The sequence below is a fragment of the Cynocephalus volans genome, chromosome 11, assembly GCF_027409185.1.
Source record: "Cynocephalus volans isolate mCynVol1 chromosome 11, mCynVol1.pri, whole genome shotgun sequence".
NCBI lineage: Eukaryota > Metazoa > Chordata > Mammalia > Dermoptera > Cynocephalidae > Cynocephalus > Cynocephalus volans.
In genome coordinates, this window is record NC_084470.1 from 120,294,178 (window position 1) to 120,317,063 (window position 22,886).

The 22,886-nt window shown below is 38.5% G+C and overlaps 1 protein-coding gene and 1 long non-coding RNA gene across 6 annotated transcripts in view; one reads left to right on the forward strand and one right to left on the reverse strand.

The window, feature by feature from the left end:
• LOC134390894 (uncharacterized) overlaps positions 1–15,941 on the reverse strand; it is a 33,901-nt gene extending 17,960 nt beyond the window's left edge. For 2 of the 3 annotated variants that reach the window (XR_010024893.1, XR_010024891.1), the window contains exons 1-2: positions 15,825–15,941; positions 2,945–3,049 (exon numbers count right to left, since the gene is read on the reverse strand). This is a non-coding gene — a long non-coding RNA (uncharacterized LOC134390894). Of the gene's footprint in view, positions 1–2,944; positions 3,050–10,726; positions 10,778–15,824 lie in introns of all 3 variants that reach the window. The other variant, XR_010024892.1, reaches the window with a different exon arrangement.
• A 386-nt stretch (positions 15,942–16,327) lies between these two features.
• RBBP5 (RB binding protein 5, histone lysine methyltransferase complex subunit) overlaps positions 16,328–22,886 on the forward strand; it is a 31,566-nt gene continuing 25,007 nt past the window's right edge. For all 3 annotated transcript variants that reach the window (XM_063113968.1, XM_063113969.1, XM_063113970.1), the window contains exon 1: positions 16,328–16,464. In XM_063113968.1, coding sequence (XP_062970038.1) covers positions 16,446–16,464 — 19 coding nt within the window. In that variant the 5' untranslated portion in view covers positions 16,328–16,445. The remainder of the gene's footprint in view (positions 16,465–22,886) is intronic.

Below are 22,886 nucleotides of genomic sequence, written 5' to 3' on the forward strand. Positions count from 1 at the left end.
TGAAAGGTAATCAAAGAGCACTTAGAAAAAAGACCTAGATTCAGGACAGGCCCCAGATGACAGATTTGACAGATGCCAGCAGTTCACCTCTTGGGCTGTTCAGCATCCACAACTACCCTCTGGAACTACTGGGAGGCAAGTTCGTGAAAGAAGACTGACAGATTGTGGCATGTATGTGGAGAGGTCACAATTGGGTCTCTGGGAAGGACATTTCTAAATCTCTGGAGTTTTTCAGAGTACAAAGACCCCCCTGGTTTCTATTTCCTTTCTTCTCCCTTCTTCCTTGTTTTCTCAGCATGGCTTCCCAATAAGACTAATCACAAAGGAACTCAAGCATCTAGGAATAGGCTAAATCAGAGCCTTTCTATGTGTGGATACCAGGAGGAGTTGAAGAGGTAAAAGGATGGAGCAAATGCCAGGCTCAATGTGAAGCCACAGGCTCTGAAAATACAGGGAGCTGCTCCAGGTTCCAAACTGGGAATGTAGAGAAACACTACGGTTGGTCTGAGACATTTTACTGAGCAGGATTTGCTTACAATTAAAAAAATTATTTACTATTTCATATCTGCAAAAGAGTATATGTAACATCCTTCTGATATTAAGATGGATACACCAGTTTTTTGTGGTGGTTGTCAGTGTTTGCCTCGTATGTCTTTTTCCATTCTTTTCCTGTTAGCCTTTCTTTCTTCATCTGTAAGCATGGCAAACAAATCCAATCTCTTAGGGCCATTGTGAATATATGTGTCCACTTGTGCCAGCCCTAGGGGCTTACAGGAGAGCAAAACCAGACACGGAGCATAGAACTTAAGTCTGTTGGGTGACAGACACAAATAAAAGAATGACACAAATAGATGTTAATGTGATGGATAAAAATCATTAATGTGACATGGTCTCTCCACCAACAGAATCCAGCTCAGTTCCCTGTTCTCCTCTTACCTTTCAGGCAAAGATAAACAGAGCCAGACATTAGCTAAAGTGGTGAAAATAGATTTTATTCAGTAACTACTGACAGCAGGGGAAAGAGCTGAACTCCATTCTAATTTGTGCAGAGGTGATTTGGGAGTTTTAAAGGGAGAATGAGGGAGGGAGTTGGACAGGTGACTGTCCAAGCAGTCAGAAGCATGAAAAATTAGAAAGGGTTGGTCAGTATCAATGTGATTAGGCTAGCGGTGTCTGTTAGCTTGCAGTTATCGAAGTCAGGATTCTATCCTCCCACAGAGACTGAGAGATTGAGGCCCTATCATTCCTGATGATTATACTATTTCAAAGAAATAGCTTTCAGGTCCTTGAGAAGACACTTCTGAGTTGTAGGAGATAAATATACAACTCAAAGGGACAGAGGGAGGATTCATAATTATAAGCCCTTTTAGTAAATGCTCTAAGAAAGGGAGGCCAGGAGCCTATCATCAGGTATTGGCTGGAACAAACGGTAAATTCTTCTGGCAACATTAAGCTTTCTCAGGCAGGCATTTTAATGTAGGGGGGTCGGTGGGGGGGCTAGGGTCATCCTAGGGACAAGCTTTATGCTTCTAGAAGCCATGCTAGGATTTGGCCATCTCTTAGTGCAGAGGTTTGGATGGAGTCCTCGTGTGCTGAGGGTTCTGCAATTCTCAGGGCCCTTCTACATCCCTTTTACCATCTTCCCTCAGCCCCATGTGGCTCCTTACTGTGTGGAAGGAAGTCAGGCAGAGCAGTGTTTCTACCACCCCCAGAACCTCCTCTCTTCATGTGTAACCCAATCCCTAGCATAAGCTGCTGCCGTGGGCAGGGTTGGTTTTCCCACATTTCGGAGGTTCTGACGGTTGGCCTGGGCATTGGGTAGGATAGTCTGGTCCTGCTGCCTCTCTCTCTTCATGGTGAGGTTCCCACAACCAGGGAGCCCACCCTCTTTTCCTAGCTTTTCCTGTTCTTGCTGCAAGCTCCTGCTGAAACGGCGTAGCCTATGATTTCTCAGGACTGATAACTAACTGTCCCCTCTCTGTGCTCCCATACCTGAGCATCCTCAATTTCTCACATACTGTGAGAGATTAAATTGTGTTCCCCCCAAATTCATATATTGAAGCCCTAACCCCCTCAAAATGGGACTGTATTTGGAGATAGAGCCTCTAAAGAGGAAATATGTTTAAATGAGGCTGTTAATTTGGATCCCCCTACTGGCCAGCCACCAAAAAATAAATGAGGCTGTTAGGGTGGGCCCTAATCCAATATAACTGGTGTCCTTATAAGAAGTGGAGATTAGGACGTACATAGAGACACCAGGGATGAGCACTCATACAGAGAAAAGGACATGTGAGGACACAGTGAGGAAGCAGCCACCTGCAAGCCAAGGACGGGGACCACAGGAGAAACCAAACCTGCCAACACATTGACCTTGGAATCCGAGCCTCCAGAACTGTTAGCAAATAAATCTCTGTTGTTTAAGCCACCCAGTCTGCGGTACTGTTATGACAGCCCTAGCAAACTAATACATATGGTATATCTCTGTTGCTAGTATTAGAGTGGAAGTGCCCAGAGCCAGAGGCTGTGCTCTTCCCCTTTCTGTCCTCCCTACTCTACTGGGGCCTAGAACCTAGTGGCTGAGTCAAGCAGTCATCTACCCACTCCCTGAGAATCTCCTCCAGGGCCCAGGTGGCACTGTCCCCACCCAATGTCCACTAGGGTCCTAGTGCAGAGCAGGTCTCTGAGGAAGGTCTCAGGCAAGATGTATACTGAGAAGCAGATGGAGCAAGTGGGTAAGGTAGGGAGGAGTCCATCTATCAGCCAGGAAGCAGGCCCATACCAGACACTGAATCTGCTGGGCACCTTGATCTTGGACTTCCAGTCTCCAGAATTGTGAGAAATAAATGTCAGTTGTTTAAGCCACCCAAGTCTATGATGTTTTGTTGTAGCAGCCCAAACTGACTAAGACAGTGTCCCTTTCCCTACAGCCTGGACCCCCACTTACCCTTCTTGATCCAGAAGATGTGTCAGTACTTTGGGGGCATGCTGGCCAGAAAGTGCTGCCCTTGGGCTGTCTCCACCTCACACAGGTTATCAGGGATCTAAGGACCTGCCCAGAAAAGGGAGAAAGAAAGGAAGAGTGAGAACCAGTCAGCCCAAGCCCTAAACTGAGATATCTTCAGAGCCACCCTTCTGTACTTATCAACAGTCCTTTACCCTCCATGACCCTAAATACCAACTCCCTTCCTGCTAAGAGGCCTGAGGGAGGGGCACTTACCCTCATTATCTGCTGCTGGTTCCTGGGCACCAAGGTCTCTTCCCAGGGTCATTTCTGCCACAAGCCTCTGCCTGTGGTCTGATTTGCTAAATGCTGTCTTGGGGGGAAAGTGACCTGAGGCCTTCAGAGCTCCTAAAGCACTGTGTTCCCTGGAGGATGGGTAGGAGACAGGATGGAAGTTGGAATAAATGACTAACTGGATTAGGGTTTCAGAAAGGTCACCTGATAACACTGTAGGGTGTGAAACTGTAGTTCACAGGACTTCATATCCCCATCTTTTTATTTGTTTTCTTAAAGACTCAGTATGTTAGTGATTTGAAATACAAAGTTAATACACTTGTAATAATTTAAATAATACAGAAATGACTAAACTCAGTCTCCCCTCACCACCTTCCAAACTTACCCCATGAGGTAATCATGTTTATAGAGTGGTGTGTGTAGTGCTATATTTTTTCCAGTGTTTATAGCAACTGTGTACATGAAAGTATGTGTGTGTGTTTTTGTGTGTGTGTAAACAAAATGGAATCTCGTCGTACATTTTTTTTTGTAATTGTCTTTTTCATTTAGTACCAAATCATGAATATTCTTTCAAGTCAGTACAGGTCAACCTATCACATTCTTTTCAGCTGCTGCATACAGATCCATAGTATGGCTGCCTCAACCATTCACTTGTGTATGAAAATTCAAGTGGCTTCCAGCTACCCGCTTCAATAACATAGGTACATATGTCCCAAAATCTTAGGTTTCAGTACCGGGGCTTTTATTTCTTCTAAGCTGAACTCCTAGAATACATACATGGATTTTTAGTTTTAGTAAATACTGTTACATCAATTTCTAAAAAGGTTCAAGAAAGTAAAATTGAGGGCTGGCCAGTTAGTTCAGTTGGTTAGAGGGCAGCCTTATAACACCAAGGTCACGCGTTCAGATCCCCATACTGGCCAGCTGCCAAAAAAAAAGTAAAATTAGAATACCACCTGCTTCATTTACATTTTACCTAAACTATACCTTTTCCCTGAATTTTATAATTTTATCTTTCCCTTTGTTTGGTGACATAGTGCATGATTCTTCAGCGTGTTGTCTCCCTACTGCAATGAATCAATAAACCTGACTTTGTCGATTACTGGTGTTTGTCCCTGGTGGTTTTAGGCTGACTCTGAGGACTTCACAGTCTTATCAACAATCTATGAGTTTTCTGCTTCATTTGTTTTCTTTTCTACAAATTTGTCTCTCCCTGTGATAGGAGCATAGGGCTTTAAAAAAACATACAGTAACTTTATGGTAAATTTTAATATGTAATGTCTCCAATATTTTTCTCTTTAAAATTTTTTTCATAATCTTCATAAATGTATTTTTTTTTCATTTTGTGCAAGTTTCAGTTGATATTTTGATTTTATATATTTTAATGTCTGAGTACAATGTATAAATTTTTAATTTAGAAGAGATTGATATTACTATGATATTTTGCCTTTCCATCCAGAAAAAACTATATCTCTACGTAATTTGTATAGATTCTTTGCATTGTGAGTGAGGCACTTTTTTCTATTTCTTTCTAAATTAATATTAAAAAGCAATTGGATTTTGTATTTTTAGTTTGTATCACATCATATTATTTTAACTGTTACTAGGATGTTCTTCTTTTTCTTCCCCTGAACAGCATATATAATTTTATCCACGTTTAAGTCACTACAATGCTTCCTCCAGTAGACTGAACCCCTCTCCTCCCAGGACAGGCAGATGCCTTCATTTCCCCTCTTTCATTCCCCATCCCAGTGCCAGCCCAGTAAGACTAAATTACGACCTCACAACCCCAATCAACAACAAAGACCTGAATATTTGGCCAGCTTTCATTTGCTATTATTGAAGGTAAATAAGACATTTTATCATCTTTGCACTATATACAAGGGTACTTCAAAAAGTTCAGGGAAAAACAGGATTGAAAAATAATATGAATCCATGAACTTTTTGAAGTACCCTTTGTATGTAAACACACATATACACACATACATTTATATTATACACAAGTATATATATAGTATCTCCATGTACTAGTGCTCTAATTTCTAGAATTGGGAGGATTCCTAGAGTGTAATATGTGCTTTTTAAAATTTAATAAACACCAGGTTACTTAAAAAGTTGTGGCAAGTAACAGCCCCACAATATATGAGAAAGTCCTGTTTCTGGACTTTCTTTTTTGTTCCACTAATTTATTTACCTATTCCTCTACCAAAACCATAGGGTTTTGATTACAGTAGCTTTATAATCCCTTCTATTATTTTGCAGAGCAGACTTTAATCACTATTATTCTTTTTCATTGTTTTCTTTTTAATTTTCTCACATCTATTTTTCTATGTCAGCCCTAAAATCATTTTTCCCATTCTAAGCAAAACTTGTCAAGAAGTTAATTGGAATTACATTAACTTTACATATTAATTAGTGAGAAACTGGCATTATGGTATTATGGCACATTTCTATTTCTATCCATATTTCTTGCTATTACAAGACAAACTTTTTTTTATATTTAGTTTTTAGCAAGTCATGCAATTTTGAGTCTTTTAAATATTCTAAATATATATTAATATATCCAAACAATTATAGTTGTTTGTTTTTTTTCTTTTTCTCTGAGCCATAATGTTTTCCTACTTTTTTACACATTAGAGTTCTTTACATACTTATTTTAGGAAAAATAATTTAGACAAGTATAAGGAAAAGTTAATACACCCCCTCATTACCCTCTCTAACCCCATCCCACTGAAATTGCCAAAGTTAACAGTTTTGAAAACATTATTTCCTTACATATATACATACATAATTGAGTACATGCCTTAAAAGTAAAAAAAGATTGTAGAATACACAATATTACACATCCTGCTTCTTACATTGCATGTATTATAGAAACCCTTCCACATTAATACCTATAGATCAAATTCACTGTTTTAAATTGTGGCATAATCTGGATATAACATATGATATCCTTCCTTCCTTCTACTGATATTCAGTAATGTTTTTCTCTGCACTTTTTTCCTGCCACTCTAAATGATTCTGCAATATACATCTTTGGACAGATATCCTTCTCTACTTATGTTTTATTTCTGCTAAATAAATATTTAGAGGTCTGGATATTTAGAGATTGCTGGGTCAACAGGTATATGTATTTTTAATTTTAACAGACAGAGACAATAACAAAAACTACTGAAAATATAAAAACCTGATCAAAGTATAATCACAATGGGGGATATAAATATACCTCTTTCAGAATCTTATTGATCTAGCCATGAGAAATAAGCAAGGTTGCAAAAGATTTACTAAACACAATAAGTAAACCTAATTTAATAAATAGGAAATGATCATTATAGATAATATTTTTTTTCTGTTTATAAAATTAATCACCACACACACACACACACAAATCACAAGTAATTCCAAGAAGTTCAGCATTTTACAGGCAAGGTTCTCAAATTAGAATATAATATATTTAGAAAGAAACAACAACTAGTTAAAAAATATTAATTGCTTAGAAATTTAAAAACACTTCTACTCAAAAGACACAACAAATAAATGCAAATAAGAGTTTGGATTTTCTTCTTTTTTTCTTTTGCTATAAAGGACATTAATAGAACAACTCCTGAAACTTGAATACTATTTGTAATTTTAAAAAGTACTCTATAAATGTTAATTTTTAATTAAATAATCAAGCCATAGTTACGTAAGAGAATGCCCTTGTCTGAGGGAGATGTGCCCTGAAATATTTAGGGGTAAAGAAGCATCATGTCTGCAACTCTTAAAAGGCAGAGGGACGGGGTGGAGAGAGAAAGCTAAAACAAATATGGTAAAATCCAGGTGAAAGGTATATGGGAATCCTTTAATTTTGCCACTTTTCTGTCAGTCTGAAGTTATTAAAAAAAAAAACACTGAAAACATTATTAACTACCCCTCTGTCTCCATAAAAACACTCTCCTAAATAACCTGTCCAAAGAGGAAATAAAAACTGAAATTTCATTGTTTTTGGAATGTAAAGGAAAACACATTTCGTACCAATACTCTTTGTATCAATTGTCTATGGAACTCATGCAAATTACACTTCAAGCAAAATTCATGGCATTATATGCCATTATTAATAATAATGGCGTAACAACTAAAAAGAAGGTGCATACCTCCCATATTCCCCCTTCAGGACCAAACTATCAGGAGTTGTCCCCAGCTGCTAGGAGGGCTGGAACAGTCAAGTTCCCCTCCACAGATTGCCATCAACAGAAGAGAGTTGCCTCTCACAAGGTTGCCTCTTTGCCAAGCACAGTCTGCACCCAGTGACTGGTCATGCAGGGCCATGCCTGGCCCCCAACCTCAATTTGGAATGACTTGGAAAGGCCATCCCAGCTCCGGTGCTTACTGTGGAATGTCTGAGGCCTCTGCTGTAATTACATTGCAGTAAGGGCCAGGATTGGAAAGAGGCAAGTGAGGCACTTGCCTGGGTGCAACCTTTAAGGAGATACCCCAAAACAAAATACTCAATTTTATTAATTTTTTCTTTTTGCTGCTGGTACAGGGATCGAACCCCAGACCTTAGTGTTAACAGCACCACGCTCTAACCGACTAAACTGGCCAGCCGTCAAAACACAGCATTTAAAAAAGTCGGAACTAATACAAAAAAATCCACGATGAAAAGAATATTAAGATTTAAAGTAAAGACAGGACCTTTTTGCAGTTCAACATTTTCCTCTGCCTCCCTTTGCCTCCCTTACTGCCTTCCTGTTGTTTTCAACATCTGGGGGCACTCCCTCATCAACTTCATGCACACAAAATTCAGACTCAGAAGAATCTGTTATAGATATGCTAACTATTCTGATTGGATCATTATACAATATATGCATGTACTGAAATAAGAAGCTGTATCCCATAAACATGTACAATGAAAAAAATCAATAAAGTAAAAAAAAATTCCATCTGGGCTGGCCCATTAGCTCAGTTAGTTAAAATATGGTGCTCATAATACTAGGGTCCAGGGGTTTGAGCTCTGTACTGGCAAGCTGCCAAAAAAAAAACATCTATCTGGAGGGATTGAAGCTATGGTGTTTTCATTAATTTAATATCAGTAGTTAATATAAATATCTTACATGGACAAATTCAATTTGTTTCAACAGATATGTATTGAGTGCCTTCTGGGCTCAACCCTATGTGAGAGGCACTGTGAGTAATTCAAAAATGAAGGCCTGCCCTCAAAGCACTTATGCTCTTGAGGACAATAAATGTTTTTGTGAAAAGACCATAGTAAAAGTATGTTAACTGGGAAAAAGAAAAGAAAAACCCAACCTAAATAATAGGTCTTTATTTAAAGAAAAGAAGAGGACAAGAAAAAAAAATGAAAAGAAAAAACGATTATGTATATTTATAAAGACCAATCCTGAAATTTACGTCATAGAAAACCAAAAGCATTAAAATAGTGAAGTAAATCCTAAACTTGGCTCTTTGAAAATACTGAATAGATAAATCTCTAAGAAAACCTGATTTAAAAAATAAAAAGATTTAAAAAACAAATTTACAAATTTAAAAGATTAGGAAAGAGGAAGGTATAATAATCACATGTCCAGAAGTGCTCAATAGAATTAGAAGAGACTGTTATAGGCAAATATATGGCAATGAATTGAATGAGTTCCTAGAATAATACAAAATATCAAATATGGGTTGAAGAATTAGAAAACATAAATAGACCTATTACTATTAAATTACTATTTAAGAGATTGGAAAAGTGATTAAACGTTGTGAAAATTATACACCATCTCTCTTTTTTTTTTTTTTTAAAGATGACCGGTAAGGGGATCTTAACCCTTGACTTGGTGTTGTCAGCACCATCCTCACCCAGTGAGCTAACTGGCCATCCCTATATGGGATCCGAACCCGTGGCCTTGGTGTTATCAGCACCACACTCTCCTGAGTGAGCCACGGGCTGGAAAAAGGGCTTTTTTTTTTTTTTTTGGCAGCTGGCCTGTGAGGGGATCCAACCTTTTGACCTTGACATTATCAGCACCATGCTCTACTGGGTAAGCTAACCAGCCAGCCCTTATTTCTCATTCTATTTAAGACCTGTTCCCTTCAACCCATGCCCCACACTTAATCCCACACTCAACATGCCTGTAAGTAGCTGGATATTGTTCAGCACAAATATTTGGTAGGAAATGAAGAGAATATTAAAGGTTTTACTACTCTTTGTTTTTCTCTTTGAAATTAAAAAAATAAAAATTAAAAAATAACCAAGAGTGGCCTGGACCAGAAAGGGAGTACCCCAAATTTGTCATTTTTTTTTTTTTTTTAAAGATGACCGGTAAGGGGATCTTAACCCTTGGCTTGGTGTTGTCAGCACCACGCTCAGCCAGTGAGCAAACCGGCCATCCCTATATGGGATCCGAACCCATGGCCTTGGTTTTATCAGCACCGCACTTTCCCGAGTGAGCCACGGGCCGGCCCCCAAATTTGTCAGATTATAGAACAGAGAGAAAAACAAATCTTTAGTTAATTGAAAGCCATACCCTATACTTAAGTAAGAAGATTCCAATGTAATGGGATCCTGGAAGAAATACCAACCTGGTAATAGGAGAGGAAAACTAAATAAACTCATTAAAGTTCACAAGGTAAAATAAATATGTGAGAAAATACCAAAACTTATTTACAACAACAACAAGAAGAATGATGGGGAGGAGCTAACCTTGAAAGATAACAAAACATATTTTAAAAATAAGATAATGAAAAAAGATGTACTGGCACATCTGTAGACAGACAGACCAAACTGTAACAAACTAGAGTCCAGAAATTGACCCAAAAACACAGAGGAATTTCATATATGATAAAGGTGGCATTTCAAACTAGAGAAAAAATAGAGTGTTCACTAAATGATGTTGCAAAAATAGGCTATTTATTTGTACAAAATTAGGCTGGATGCCCATCTTACTCTTTATAACAAAATTAACAACCTTACTCCTTACAACATAATTAATTGATGTTATTTAATAATGTAAAAACACCTTTTAAAAACATGGGAAATAACAAATAATCTCGGAGTAGGGAAGGCCTTTCTTAAAAGGATAAAAACTAAGAAGCCGAAAACAAAAAACTCCAAAACAAAGACCAATCTGATCGCCCACAGAGCAGTGAAGGCCTAAGGGACTGTTGCTTAGTCCACATATATTTTACAATTTTTTTTTTTTTTTTAAAAGATGACCGGTAAGGGGATCTTAACCCTTGACTTGGTGTGGTCAGCACCACACTCTCCCAAGTGAGCCACGGGCCGGCCCATATATTTTACAATTTTTAAAATTAACCACTGGGATTTAAAAATGGAAAGATTTCACATAAAAACCAGAATTTCCAGCTTCACTTGAAAAATGGGAAGATGTGGCTACATTAGTCCCATTCTGGTATAATAACAATCAGCTGAAGCTGCACAGATCCCCTTCCATCTCTCTCTCAGATGGAGCTTTTCTCTCTGCAGCTGATCCGTCTCTACTAAGAATTACTTACTCAGTTAACTGCCTTCACTACCTCTTCCTCAGGCAGTTGAATTGGTCATCTCTGACAAAGAAAAAGATGGATAAATGTGACCACATAAATATTTGAAATGTCTGTAACACAATCTCAATCATTTTTCATGTCCCAGAAATTTGTAAAAAACTTTTGGGTGCACAAATGGGCCACATATCTCCAATGGATTATCTTTTAAAACCTTCAATATCTTCAATAGTTATTTGTCTGTTTTTTTCCTCCCTCTTTTTGGGTTAGATTCAGATATAAACAAATATTCCCAGAAAAATCAATTTCCTCTAGATTTAATAATTTCTTGCCATGAAAGTGGTCTTTTACATTTATTTTATCCTCATCTCTCTGCTTCCTTTTTTAAGTGGAAGACTTCTCCGCCATGTTTTTCTACCTTAGAACATAAGGGATGAGGGTTTCTTACTGGTAAATGGTTTTATTACTCACTTAAATACACACCTTTTTATTTATCAAGAATCATAAAACATGTTTTAAATAATTATGTGGGGCCGGCCCATGGCTCACTTGGGAGAGTGTGGTGCTGATAACACCAAGTCAAGGGTTAAGATCCCCTTACTGGTCATCTTTAAAAAAAAAAAAAATTAAAAAATAAATAAATAAATAATTATGTCAAGTCATAAAGGATAACTAGTGTGAGAGATAACGACGGCTCATAAATTGTATTATTGTTGATAACTTCAGACATAATCTGAGATCACAATGAACTGCTGGAAGTCTCCTACAAAGAATTTAGCTTCCAACTCCAAATAACTGTAAAAAGCTAGACAGCTTTTAGGTTTTGAGGTGCCCATCTCAATTTATTGTTTATCTTTTGCAGAATGAATAAAAATGAAAACAACTTCTCACTGTATCAAAGACCATAGCATGACAGAGCATCAATTATATTTTAACAAATTGTTCCCTCACCACCAGCAACTTTTTTGGTTTGCATTTGCTTGACCTGTTTCCTCCTTCTATTATTTTTGTCTTTTTACTTTTGACCCTTTGTCTTAAGTATGTTTTTGCAGACCCATGAAGGACTACTTTTAATTTCTAAAGCCAATTTGAAAGTCTCTGTCTTTAAAGCTAATCTGAAAATGTTTGCATCAATCATACTGATTAATTGATTTACTTTGCAAATATTTAAAAATATTTTACAAATCTTACTATGCTTATATGACCTTCCTTTCCTAAGCACAAGGGTATAGCTATAAATAAAACTGACAAAACACCTGCCTATAGGGAGCGTATACTCTTATAAAGGGGGACAGACAATAGAAAAATAAATGAGTGAATGTATAAAGGGACAGGGGGTGATAACTACTACTGAAGAAAATGGAGCAGGGTAAAGTGGATACAGCCAGATGGGAGGGGAGGGGCTCATTTATGGCCTCTCTGCAGAGTTATCTTTTCAGCAGACTAGAGGGAATCAAGGGAACAAACTACGACCCCACAGAGGGATTCAGGCAGATGGAACACAAGTGCCAAATTCCTGTGGCAAAAAAGTGCTTAGCATGTTCATATAATAGCAAGGCAGTGTCAGCGTGGCTGGAGAAAAACAAGTTTCAGGCAGCAGGGGGTCGGATTAGCTATTTGTTGCTGTATTTCATTCATATTTCTTTACATGAGTATATTACAATATATCCATTCTAGATATAGTTTAGATGTTTGGGTTGTTTGCAGTTTTTTGTGGGGTTTTTTTGCTATTATGAACAATGCTACTATGAACATTCTTGTACATTTCTCCTGGTGCATTTGTGCAAGAGTTTTTCTACAATATCTACCTAAAGGTGGAATTTCCTGGTTATAATACATACAAATGTATACAATTTCATTTTCACTACATAATGACAAATAGTTTTCCAGTGTGGTTGTACCGACATTCTCTTCGGAGAATTCTCTCACAAGAATTTGGGGGGCTCTCTTTTTAGTGTTGTCAACTTTGTGGTTGTAAGATGTCTCATCGTGGCTTTAATTTGCATTTTCCTGACCACTGATGAGACTGAACATCCTTTTCATATGTTATATTTGGTGGTCTCTTCTTTTAAAAAATGGATTTGTATTTCTTTATATATTCTGGATTGATCGTTTGAGGTTCTCCATGTGAGTAAGCCTCTACAACAGAGCCTCCCAGTTTCTGGAGTAGAGAGCACCACATCAGAACTCTCCACAGCCTCCAGCAGACGAGTTTCCCCAGTATTAGGGTTTTGGCCTGGGATGAAGTGGGCTTCAGATTCTGTTTATAGAGCACCGAGGGTGGAAATATTCAGGACATAAACTCTTCTCTTTCCCCTGCAAAAATTTATTGCCAAATAGAACAGTTCTCTTTTCTTGAATTGCCTATAGCTGGCTCTCTGAATTGTGTAACACACGCATTAGAGAAAAAGAAAAAGAAAAAAAGTAAACAGGAGAAAAACTGAAAATCCTTTCATGGGTTTTGTAACAATATTTTCAAGGGTTTTAATTTTAACTTCGTCAGCTATATTAGCACCCAGTCTACAAAAATGATCACAATGATTACACTGGAGAGTCAGAGATTTGAGAGGAAACATGCCTGTTGTTTTCACATAATGTTTTTCTTTGTTGCTTTGTCTTTAGGCAAAGTTTTCCTTTGTTTCTGGAGAGCAGCAGCTGTAGGTTTTTCTCTTTCTTTTATTTTCTTATTTTTTGATGACTGGCAGGCATGGGGATCCAAACCCTTGACCTTGGTGTTATAACACCACGCTCTAACCAACTGAGCTAACTGGCCAGCTCAGGTTTTCTTTCTTTAAAGTGGTTTTGAATGGTTGAAACTGGTTTTAGAAATGGTTTTATAAGTTTTTTTCAGTTAGAAATGATACTCCCTTCTCTATCCTCTTCTAACCCAAATGGGTTTTGAGCATTCTCCATTGACTTCAGGTCAGAGAGCGGCATTAGTTACAAATCTGCAGTCAGCTAAACATGTTTTAGAATAGCATAAGCAAAAAGGGCATACTTTATAAAGTTCCAAGGATACTTAAGAGAAAGAGAGGATATTAACGAGCCATGTTCTTGGGAACCAATCAGATGCAGAAAGTATTGTCTTTCAATTGTTTCTGAATCTCTGCTTTAATTTTCAACCTGTAGCCAACTACCATAGTTTCCATCTAGTGTGAGCCAATAGCCCCTAATTCACATTATTCTCTTCAACAGATGTGTCAGACTGTGGGGTCCATTTAGTTCCCATTCCCAGTTCTTGGGAGAGAAGTCTAACTGGGTTCACCTTGGGTCAGGGGCTTGCCCACAGACCAATCAACTGTGGTCAGGGGACAGGGTGCACTGAATGAGGCACCTCTTTCTGCACATTTGTGGTTGACAAGCAGAGGCATACTGGACTAGCTACATAATTTGCAAGGCCCTGTGCAGAATGAAAATGTAGGGCTCCCTTGTTAAAAAATTTGAATATAGTTTCCAATATTTTGCAATTATAAACAATACTTCAAGGAATAGCCTTGTGTATGTGTATTTTTCCATTGTTGGAGGTGTATCTTCAAGTGAATGTCATAGATATATATGCAGGGTCTTCAAAAAGCTCATGGAAAGATTTGTATTATTATTATTTTTTTCTTTCTTTTTTTTTTTTTTTTTTTTTTTTTTTTTGTCGTTTTCGTGACCGGCACTCGGCCAGTGAGTGCACCGGCCATTCCTGTATAGGATCCGAACCCGTGGCTGGAGCGTCACCGCGCTCCCAGCGCCGCACTCTCCCGAGTGCGCCACGGGCTCGGCCCATTTGTATTATTTTTTAATTCTATTTTGCCATGAACTTTTGAAGTACCTTCAAATATCTTTCTTGCCTTCCAACCCTTCTTCTCTCCAGGGAATGCAGAACTGTGTTTATGTCGCTGTCTATGTTTTCTTTTTTAGCTTTACAATTTTTGAAGTCTGTAATCCCACTGACAATAGGTGTGGATTGTGATCAAGAGTACCTTTTCTGAGAAAGCCCTCACTCCCTCTTTCAGCCAGTACAACCTAACAGTCTTTCCCATCCTTTCAAGTCTGTCTCATACACCTCTTGAATGCATTGCCTTCTTTTTTCCCCCTTTACTGTGTCTTATTCATGTCTTCTTCATCTCTCCACAGGATTACTGCAGTAAAATCCTAGTGACTTTTCACACCTCTAATAAATTCCTACTCTGCACTGTCCTTGAGTTTTACTTCTTAAACACCAATGTGATCATGTTATTCCTTGCTTAAAAATCCTATAAGATGGATATACCCCCTCCAAAAAATAGGCAAAGGACATAAACAGGCTGCCTCACAGAAGAGAAAAACATACATTTATACGCGTGCAAAGATGTTCATCCTTATTAAGAAATACATGTAAGAACGACATTTTTTCATCTATACAATGGGTAAAATTTAAGGGAATTGATAATTACAAATGATTGCAAGAGTATGCAGAAATACTCCTATTGTTAGTAGTACAATATTTTGGATGGCATCTTGGCAATGTTTTGGATATGTGAAGGAGTGCAAATGCTTAACATTTCTGAGCCTCGATTATTGTATTAGGTTAAATGGTGCTAACCGACCCAATGGACTCAAGGAAGTGATGCAATTTAGGGAAAGTGATTTATAACTAATAAGTAATATTTACTGCGCGCTTGCTATTTTAGGTGCTTTACATGTTAACTCATTTAATCCTCACAATAATCCTGTAAATACTATAATTATCACCCCTATTTTACATATTAGAAAACTGAGGCACAGAGGAGAAGATAGCGCTCAAGGGGTGGAGTTAGGGGTGGATCTGGGATTACTGGCACTGTACCCACACACGGGGTCTTGCCCGAGTCCTATTTTCTGCGGCGAGCCTCCGCAGTTCTTCCCTTGTCCTGAGAGTCAACAGCATCTACAGCCGTTATTTGTTTCTATAAAACTTGCCCCTCCGTGAGCTACCATGAACTGGATTTCTCTGATCGCCTTGTGTATCTCATCATCCCAGTTCTGTCTGACTGAGCTCCGGGGAACTCAGTCCACTTCTCATTCCCATTCTTTTTCACAGTGTCCTGGTCAAAGTTGGGTACACGTAAAACCTTAGATAAAGGCCTAACAAATAATATCGTACCTTTCTGCGGGATTAATGGCATATCTTCACAAATGTGATATAATTGTCACGCGACTGACAGGTTCACGGCAACTACCCTACAGGCAGGACGAGTACGCGCCTCGACGACGTCAGCGGCGTTCCACACCCAAGCACTAGGGGCCGACCTTTCCCGCTTTCGTACGTCAGTAGGACTTGCCGGAACCTTTCTTGCGGAGTCCGCGGCAGCCCGTCCGGACAATACCGCTGAACGCACAACACAGCAGGGACTAGTAGGTTAACTATATGCCTGAAGACTTTAACTTACCTACGTGTTCCCGGAGAAAATAGCCTTAAGTCCTTGCAATTTTTAAAGTTCCGGGTGACGATAATGTTTCTATGCCTTAACAAAGGTTATAATTAATTAATTCCGAGAGAGTTTATGCTTCTTTTTGGTTAGGCATATATATGGACAGCCCACTCGAAACGAACAAGGAAGGCGGGGGAAGAAAGCGGAAGCCGCCCGGGCCTTCTAAGTCAGAAAGTCTCCGCAGCTTGCGGCAGGTTCTTTGCGGTTCCCCCTCTTAGACGCAGGTCTTAGAAGCGACCGGGGGTGAAGGCGTTGCTGCCGGAGCTGAGACCGGGCGGCCAGAGTCCGCAGGGATGAACCTCGAGTTGCTAGGTGAGGAGGGCTATGGCTACTTCTTAGAAAACCCCACTGGAAAGGGGGGAACTCGGGCGGGAGGGGACTCAGGCTGCAACCTTAGGGACACTTTTCTACGACGGATCATTGGGCACACCTGATGTGGAGCAGCAGCAGCAGCGGGAGGAGGAAGCCCAGTTTCTGCCCGAGGAGAATGCATTCATTCCCTTTACCGAGGCCGCTTTCACATCAGTTGCGGAGCACCAGGGACATTTAGTTTGTGACTTAGCTGAGATTACAAGGTCTCAGGTGCTGAAGTAGCCTAGAGCAGGTAGGACCAGAGCTGTTGGAGATGGAATCTGAGCAAATGAGGCGTGGGGTGAAGCTTTGGAAACTTGTCAGGGGATTGGGTGCCTGGACAAGTTAAATCTTTTTGTAGAAACGGGATGTCTAAGCCGGGAAGCTTGGGCATCTTCTAGTAGAAGTCTCATTGAACTGGTGGAAAAAGGATCAGAGGGTCTTGACAAGGCACTAAGTAAGTAAATAGCATAGTTGGCACTGTAATGCAGTTATCTAGACTTCCGACCTGAGGTTCTTATCTTCTGGGGACGGTGTGTAAAACACTGAGATGTGCATTACAGAGGCAGTTGCCCTTTGTCACTCTCTTTGAGACATTTCCTGTTTACCCCTTAACCAAGTTGTTGAAAAACTGTAGGTCCTTTCGTCTGGACTTTCATTAGTGACATTTAGCATGGCAGCCTACGGATGTCTGAGGTTTTCAAGAACTCCCGCACGACTTGCTGTCTTTAATGGCTGGTTTCTCTAGAAAAAGGAAGGAATCAGATGTGCTGACTGTTCAAAGCGCTACAAAAATATTTAAGAAATGGTCTTTGCCTTTTAAAGAGTTTTTTGCTAAGAGTTTTAAGTTTTTGGAGTTTAAGGTGTTTATGTAAATAGCATAGGATATTGCAGAAAGTAGACAAGCCTATAAGAGTCATTATTAAGTGCTAAGAATATTTAGAAGAGGGAGTGAATATCTTTGGGGCAGAGAAAAAAGGCAGTCAGGAAGAACAAACCCCAAAATACCTGTGGAGGAGTTGGAGGTTTGTTTTTGTTTGTTTTTGCGTCTGGCCAGTAGGGGGATCCGAACCTATGACCTTGGTGTTATAAACTGCGCTCAAACCAATTGAGCTAACTGGCCAGCCCCTAGTTGGACATTTAAAGTTGGTAAAATATCAACAGGCTAAAGTTTGAAGATATTGGGAAGAATACTCACTAGGATTATGTTTGAGCTAAGACATCAGTGAAGGAAGAGCTAACGAATTCTCCTGTTTGACCAGGTTGTGAGTACTGTGAATAAGAAAGAGAAGGCCAAGAGATGGGATTAGTACCCTCTATTTCCTGGAGGCTCTTGAATGCCAACTGAAAAGTTTGTGCTTTTTAAGGAAAGTAGGGTAGATTCATTGAAGAGTTGTGACTCGTAAGTAACTCATTTGAAGCTATGATTTTGTGAGGTTTATCTGACAGCAATGTGTAGTTGATTGAATCTTGGAGGGGTGTGAAACCAGTTTGAAGGGCTGGAGTAGATGAGTGATAAGCAAGGCCTGCACTAGGAAATGAAATGAAAGACATTGAGGAGTTATAGGTGACAGAATTTGAGAACTGATTGCATATAGTAGTGGTAAGGAAGACAGTGAAATGATGGGAGCTAATAATGATGCTATTGATAAAATTCATGGAGTTAGCTTTGGACATGTTGAGTGTGGATCTAGGGTTCAGGAAACAAGTTTGGATTTATGAGAGATTTGTAATCCTACAGGTGGGCTAATTAAAACCTGGCGAGTAGATGACATGACCAAGGGAGAAGATGGGAGGGGCAGAAAAGTAAATTGTCAAGAACAGAATCTTGGATAATTACCTATATTTAGAGGACAAGAGGAAGAATAAATAATGATAATAATAAATTAGCTAACAGTTGTATAGTACTTATGAGGTAGGTACATTTTCAAGTGCCTTATATGTATTTATCCATGTAGAGGTATAAGAGAATACAGGTTATTGTGGTACCTTCCCATAGAAGCCAATTGTAGAGCAGTTGAAGGTGAGAGCTGAGAAAGGGCTGCTCTGTTTAGTCCTTGACAGCTTGGGATCCCTCAGCAACTTGAGCAGAAACCAGATTACAATGATTTTAGGAGGATATGGGAGATGAAATAGAGGCAGAGAGTTGATTTTTATTTAAGTTAGGGATGGAGGAAAGGTGAGAGGCTAGTACTTTAAAAGAGATAGCATGGTCTTGGGAAAGATTTTTCTTGAATGATACAAAAGATTCATGAGGGAGAAACTTAGGAAGGAATATTTAGCAGTGGAAAGTTAGACAATTTAAACAAGGCCTGGAAATAAAGGAAAACAACAACAACAACAAAAGGAATTAGAACACACACACACAAATTAAGAGGCCTGGATCAAAAAGATAAAGACTTCTGTGGAAATGACTGAATTTTCAAGAGAGAAAGTTAATGATTGCAAGTAAAAAAGAGAAAGGAACAGAAGTGATGTGATTGTGGGAGCATACTAAAGGACATCTGGCCAGAGAAAGGAAATGAATGTGTTCTTATTGTGGTGACTCAAATGGCCTATAGGCAAGAACGCTAATTTTACTTTTGCAACCACTTTTGAACCCCTGCTGTATATTGGGCATATGCACTGGGGATACTAAGTTAAATAAGACAGTTTTTCAAACTTATTTTTTTACCACAGCTCACAGTAAGAAATATATTTTCTATCACAACCCATTATACATACATACCTGTATAACTCAGTTACTCAAAATTATGCTTAATCCCTGTTATGCTCAATGCCCTTTGATATTTTGTTTGAATCTATTAAAAAACTTGTTATGACTCACTATATTGATATATCTATTTTTTTTTTTTTCTAAAAAGATGACCAGTAAGGGGATCTTAACCCTTGACTTGGTGTTGTCAGCACCACACTCTCCCGACTGAACCGGCCGTCCTTATATGGGATCCGAACCCATGGCCTTGGTGTTATCAGCACCACACTCTCCCGAGTGAGCCACAGGCCGGCCCGTGATTTATCTATTTATGGTGAATTTAGTCTTACCGTTTGAAAAACACTGAAATAAGATACTACCTTTGCCCTGTATAAAGACATACATAGAACATGGAGGAGAGACAAACATAAGCAAGTAACTGTGGAATCATAATAAATGAATGCATTATGGGAATCCAGCTGAAAGAGCAATTAAGAGCAATTCTGCATTGTTTGGGGGTCTGGCAGTAGAATTTGGGGATGATTTTATAGAGGAAGTGCCACTTAACCCACACATTAAAGATGCAGTAGGATTTTCCAGCGGGTCAAGTGGGAGATGGTAATTTCCAGCAGAGAGAACAGCAGGGGCAACAGCTCTGAGGCATGAATGTGTGTGGTATGTTCAGGAAATGGTCAGTAGCCTATAGCTGGTGCTTAGGGTGGGTTACCTGAGTTCTTATACTAGGTGCTGATGGGAATTAGCCAAAAATAAAATGGAAAATACTGGTTGGGACCAAATTGAAATTACTTTTTGAAATTATGCTTAGGAGATTTGTATATTGTTTAGCAAAGAAGGTTTTAAAGCAGATGAGTGACATGATGTGATTTGGGGCTTAGAAAGTTGGCTCTGGCAGCTTTGTAAAAGATTGATTGAGGTAGGGAAGACTGGAGTTAAGGAAATGTAGTAATTATGGTAGTGATGGGATGTGGGTAGAGTGGAATCAATTATCTAGACACCTGCAAGTTGCATTTCTCTGAAAGAAATACTGACAGTGTAGATGTTATTCTGTGTCATGAGACTGGGAGGAAGAAAGTTTGAGAGGCTGGGAAACCTAAAAGGCAGTTTGGAGAAAGGATCCTCAGCAGGAAGAAAAGAAGGAGGTACTTGAGGAAGCTGGTGTGATTGTGCTGAAAGCTGTCCAAGCTCAGATTCCAAAAAGGCATGTATAAAAGAGGGGCACGTATTAGGTGAACAGATGAGGGTGGCATGGGCTTTTAGCAATAGTGGTAGGAAAGCTAGTGTGACTCAAAGCCAAGATTGTAAAAATGAGGCAATAAGAAGGGTCTTCAATGTTATGTGGAGCGTGAAGAACAGGGTAGTCTCCTGTTTGGCTGGATGGTGCAACCCCAGGTTCATTCATTCAACACTCTGACAAATAACTTTTATGTGCTTACTATGGACTTTGTAGGCAGAGGGGAAGTGGAATGCTTAAAGTCTTATTTTTCTTTTGCTTTCTCTGGCAAAAAGGATGATATTTTTTGGAACAAATAGGATAAAGTGAAGTTGCTAAGAAAAGCCCTCAATAGATAAGAGATTTTAGGCAGGTTGTTTAGCTTACATTGCTTGGTTGATTGACATTCCGTGGCCCTGAAGGAGCTTGCACGTTAAGTTGGTGCTCTTAGAGGATTTGAGGAGAAAGGTGCTGAAAGGAGATGGGCAAATTTTGACTTTCAGTAAAGGGCAAGTGTGTTTTGCAAATCATAGACTAGTAAACTTGAGGTCAGATTCAGGCAAGATTCTAGAGGCTTTTTAGTGTAGTTATATTTAAGAATATGGTTTCTGAGTCAGATCCCAGTTTTGCCAGTTTTTAACCATATGAACTTGGGAAATGACAATCTTTAAGCATAACTTTCTTCATCTGTGGAATGGGGTATCGTAGTACCCACTTAATAGTGGATTTTGAGAATTGAATGAGATAATATGTTTATAATTCTAGTATAGGGTCTGGCACATAAACATTCAGTAAGTGGTAGCTGTTAATAGTAAATGGAGATTTGAGCACTTCAAAGAAATGTTGAGACAGTATGAGTTTTTGTCTGGAAAGGCCCATGGGTTTTTGACTTCCCTATATGTTAAATAGAGTTTATCCTTTTATACCTTTTTCCTTGCTCATATAAACATATTTACACATAAATTTGTAAGGGCTTTGTTTTTGCTTTTTACTGAAATAGGTGCTCTCTTTTTTGTACACCTTATTTGCAAATTGCTTTTTTCATTTAACACTGTAAGATACTATTTCTACACAATTAGGAGATAATAGAGCTAATAATTTTAATGGATTCATACAGATACTCATATGATATATAATTTTAACTTAACTATGAATGCTGTTTTTTAAAATGTGTGTTTTTTCCCTTGCTTCCTCCCTTCTTTGTTCATAGTCCCATAAATCTCCTTCTGTATTTCTCTCCATGCTCTTTTACTTGTGTGTGTACATGTTTACAAAAATGAGATCATATTATGTATACTTTGTGTCTTGCTTTTTACCCCCCACTTATCGACACTAATGGAAAATTTCTGAGAGAAATAGTATAATCATCTATATTTAAATATAACATAATTCATTCAGTCATTCCACTATTAATGGGCATTTACCTTGTATCCAGTTTTGGGGGGGGGGGGGCTTTTTTTCTTCTTTTGTTACCAGGAACAATACATTAAAAATCCCGTTTGTTTAAATCCATGGAGATTAGGCTTCCAGTTGTAGGTTTGCTGAGATGAAGACTATGTATATTTATGCTTTTAATAGACTTCTTTTTCAAAAGGTTGTAACAGTTCCCATTTTTATAAGCAGTGTATATGAAAGTATTCCTTTGCCCACTTTCCTCCTGCCCCCACCAAGCAGTAAGTGCTGTCTCTTAAATTTTCCTTTCTGGTGGATGACAGTGGCATTTCATTTATAATTTGATTTACATTTCTTTGACTACGGCCGAGTTTGATCATGTTTCCCTTTGTGTAGAGGCCATCAGATTTTTATCTCCTGTGACTTGCTTATTCATGTATTTTATTTTGGTTGTCTTTTCTTACTAATGTATAAACGTGCTTTATAATATGGATATATCAACTCTTATCTGTCATCTGAATTGCAGATTTTTTTCTAAATCTTTTTACTGTTGATGGGAACTTTTACCATGCAGAATGTTCTAATTTTTATATAATCAAATACATTTCTCTTTTAGAGCTTTTGGTTTTCCTCTCTTGATTGAGGTATTCCCTGCCCTAGCTTATATATGTGGTCTCCTAGATTTTCTTTTAAGATTTTTGCTTTCTAAAAACATTTCTTTAATTTACCTGGAATTTATTTTTATATGTGATATGCGAGAATTGTAACATTTTTTTCCTTCCAGATGGAAGTTGTCCATCTCTATGTATTAAATAAATTCCCCACTAAATTGAAATGCCATCTTTATCATATGTCAACGACGTTAATGTACATTAAATTTTTAAAAAATATTTGTCTTTAATCCATCTGGAATTGCATAAACTTATTAATTTTCTGGAGAAAGTCATTAAGCTTTTCCATCCAAGAATGTAGATTGGCTTTTCATTTGTTTAGATTTTATGACCTTATCTAAGATTTTTATAGTTTTCTTCATACATATCCTGTGTCTTCCTTATTATATTTTTT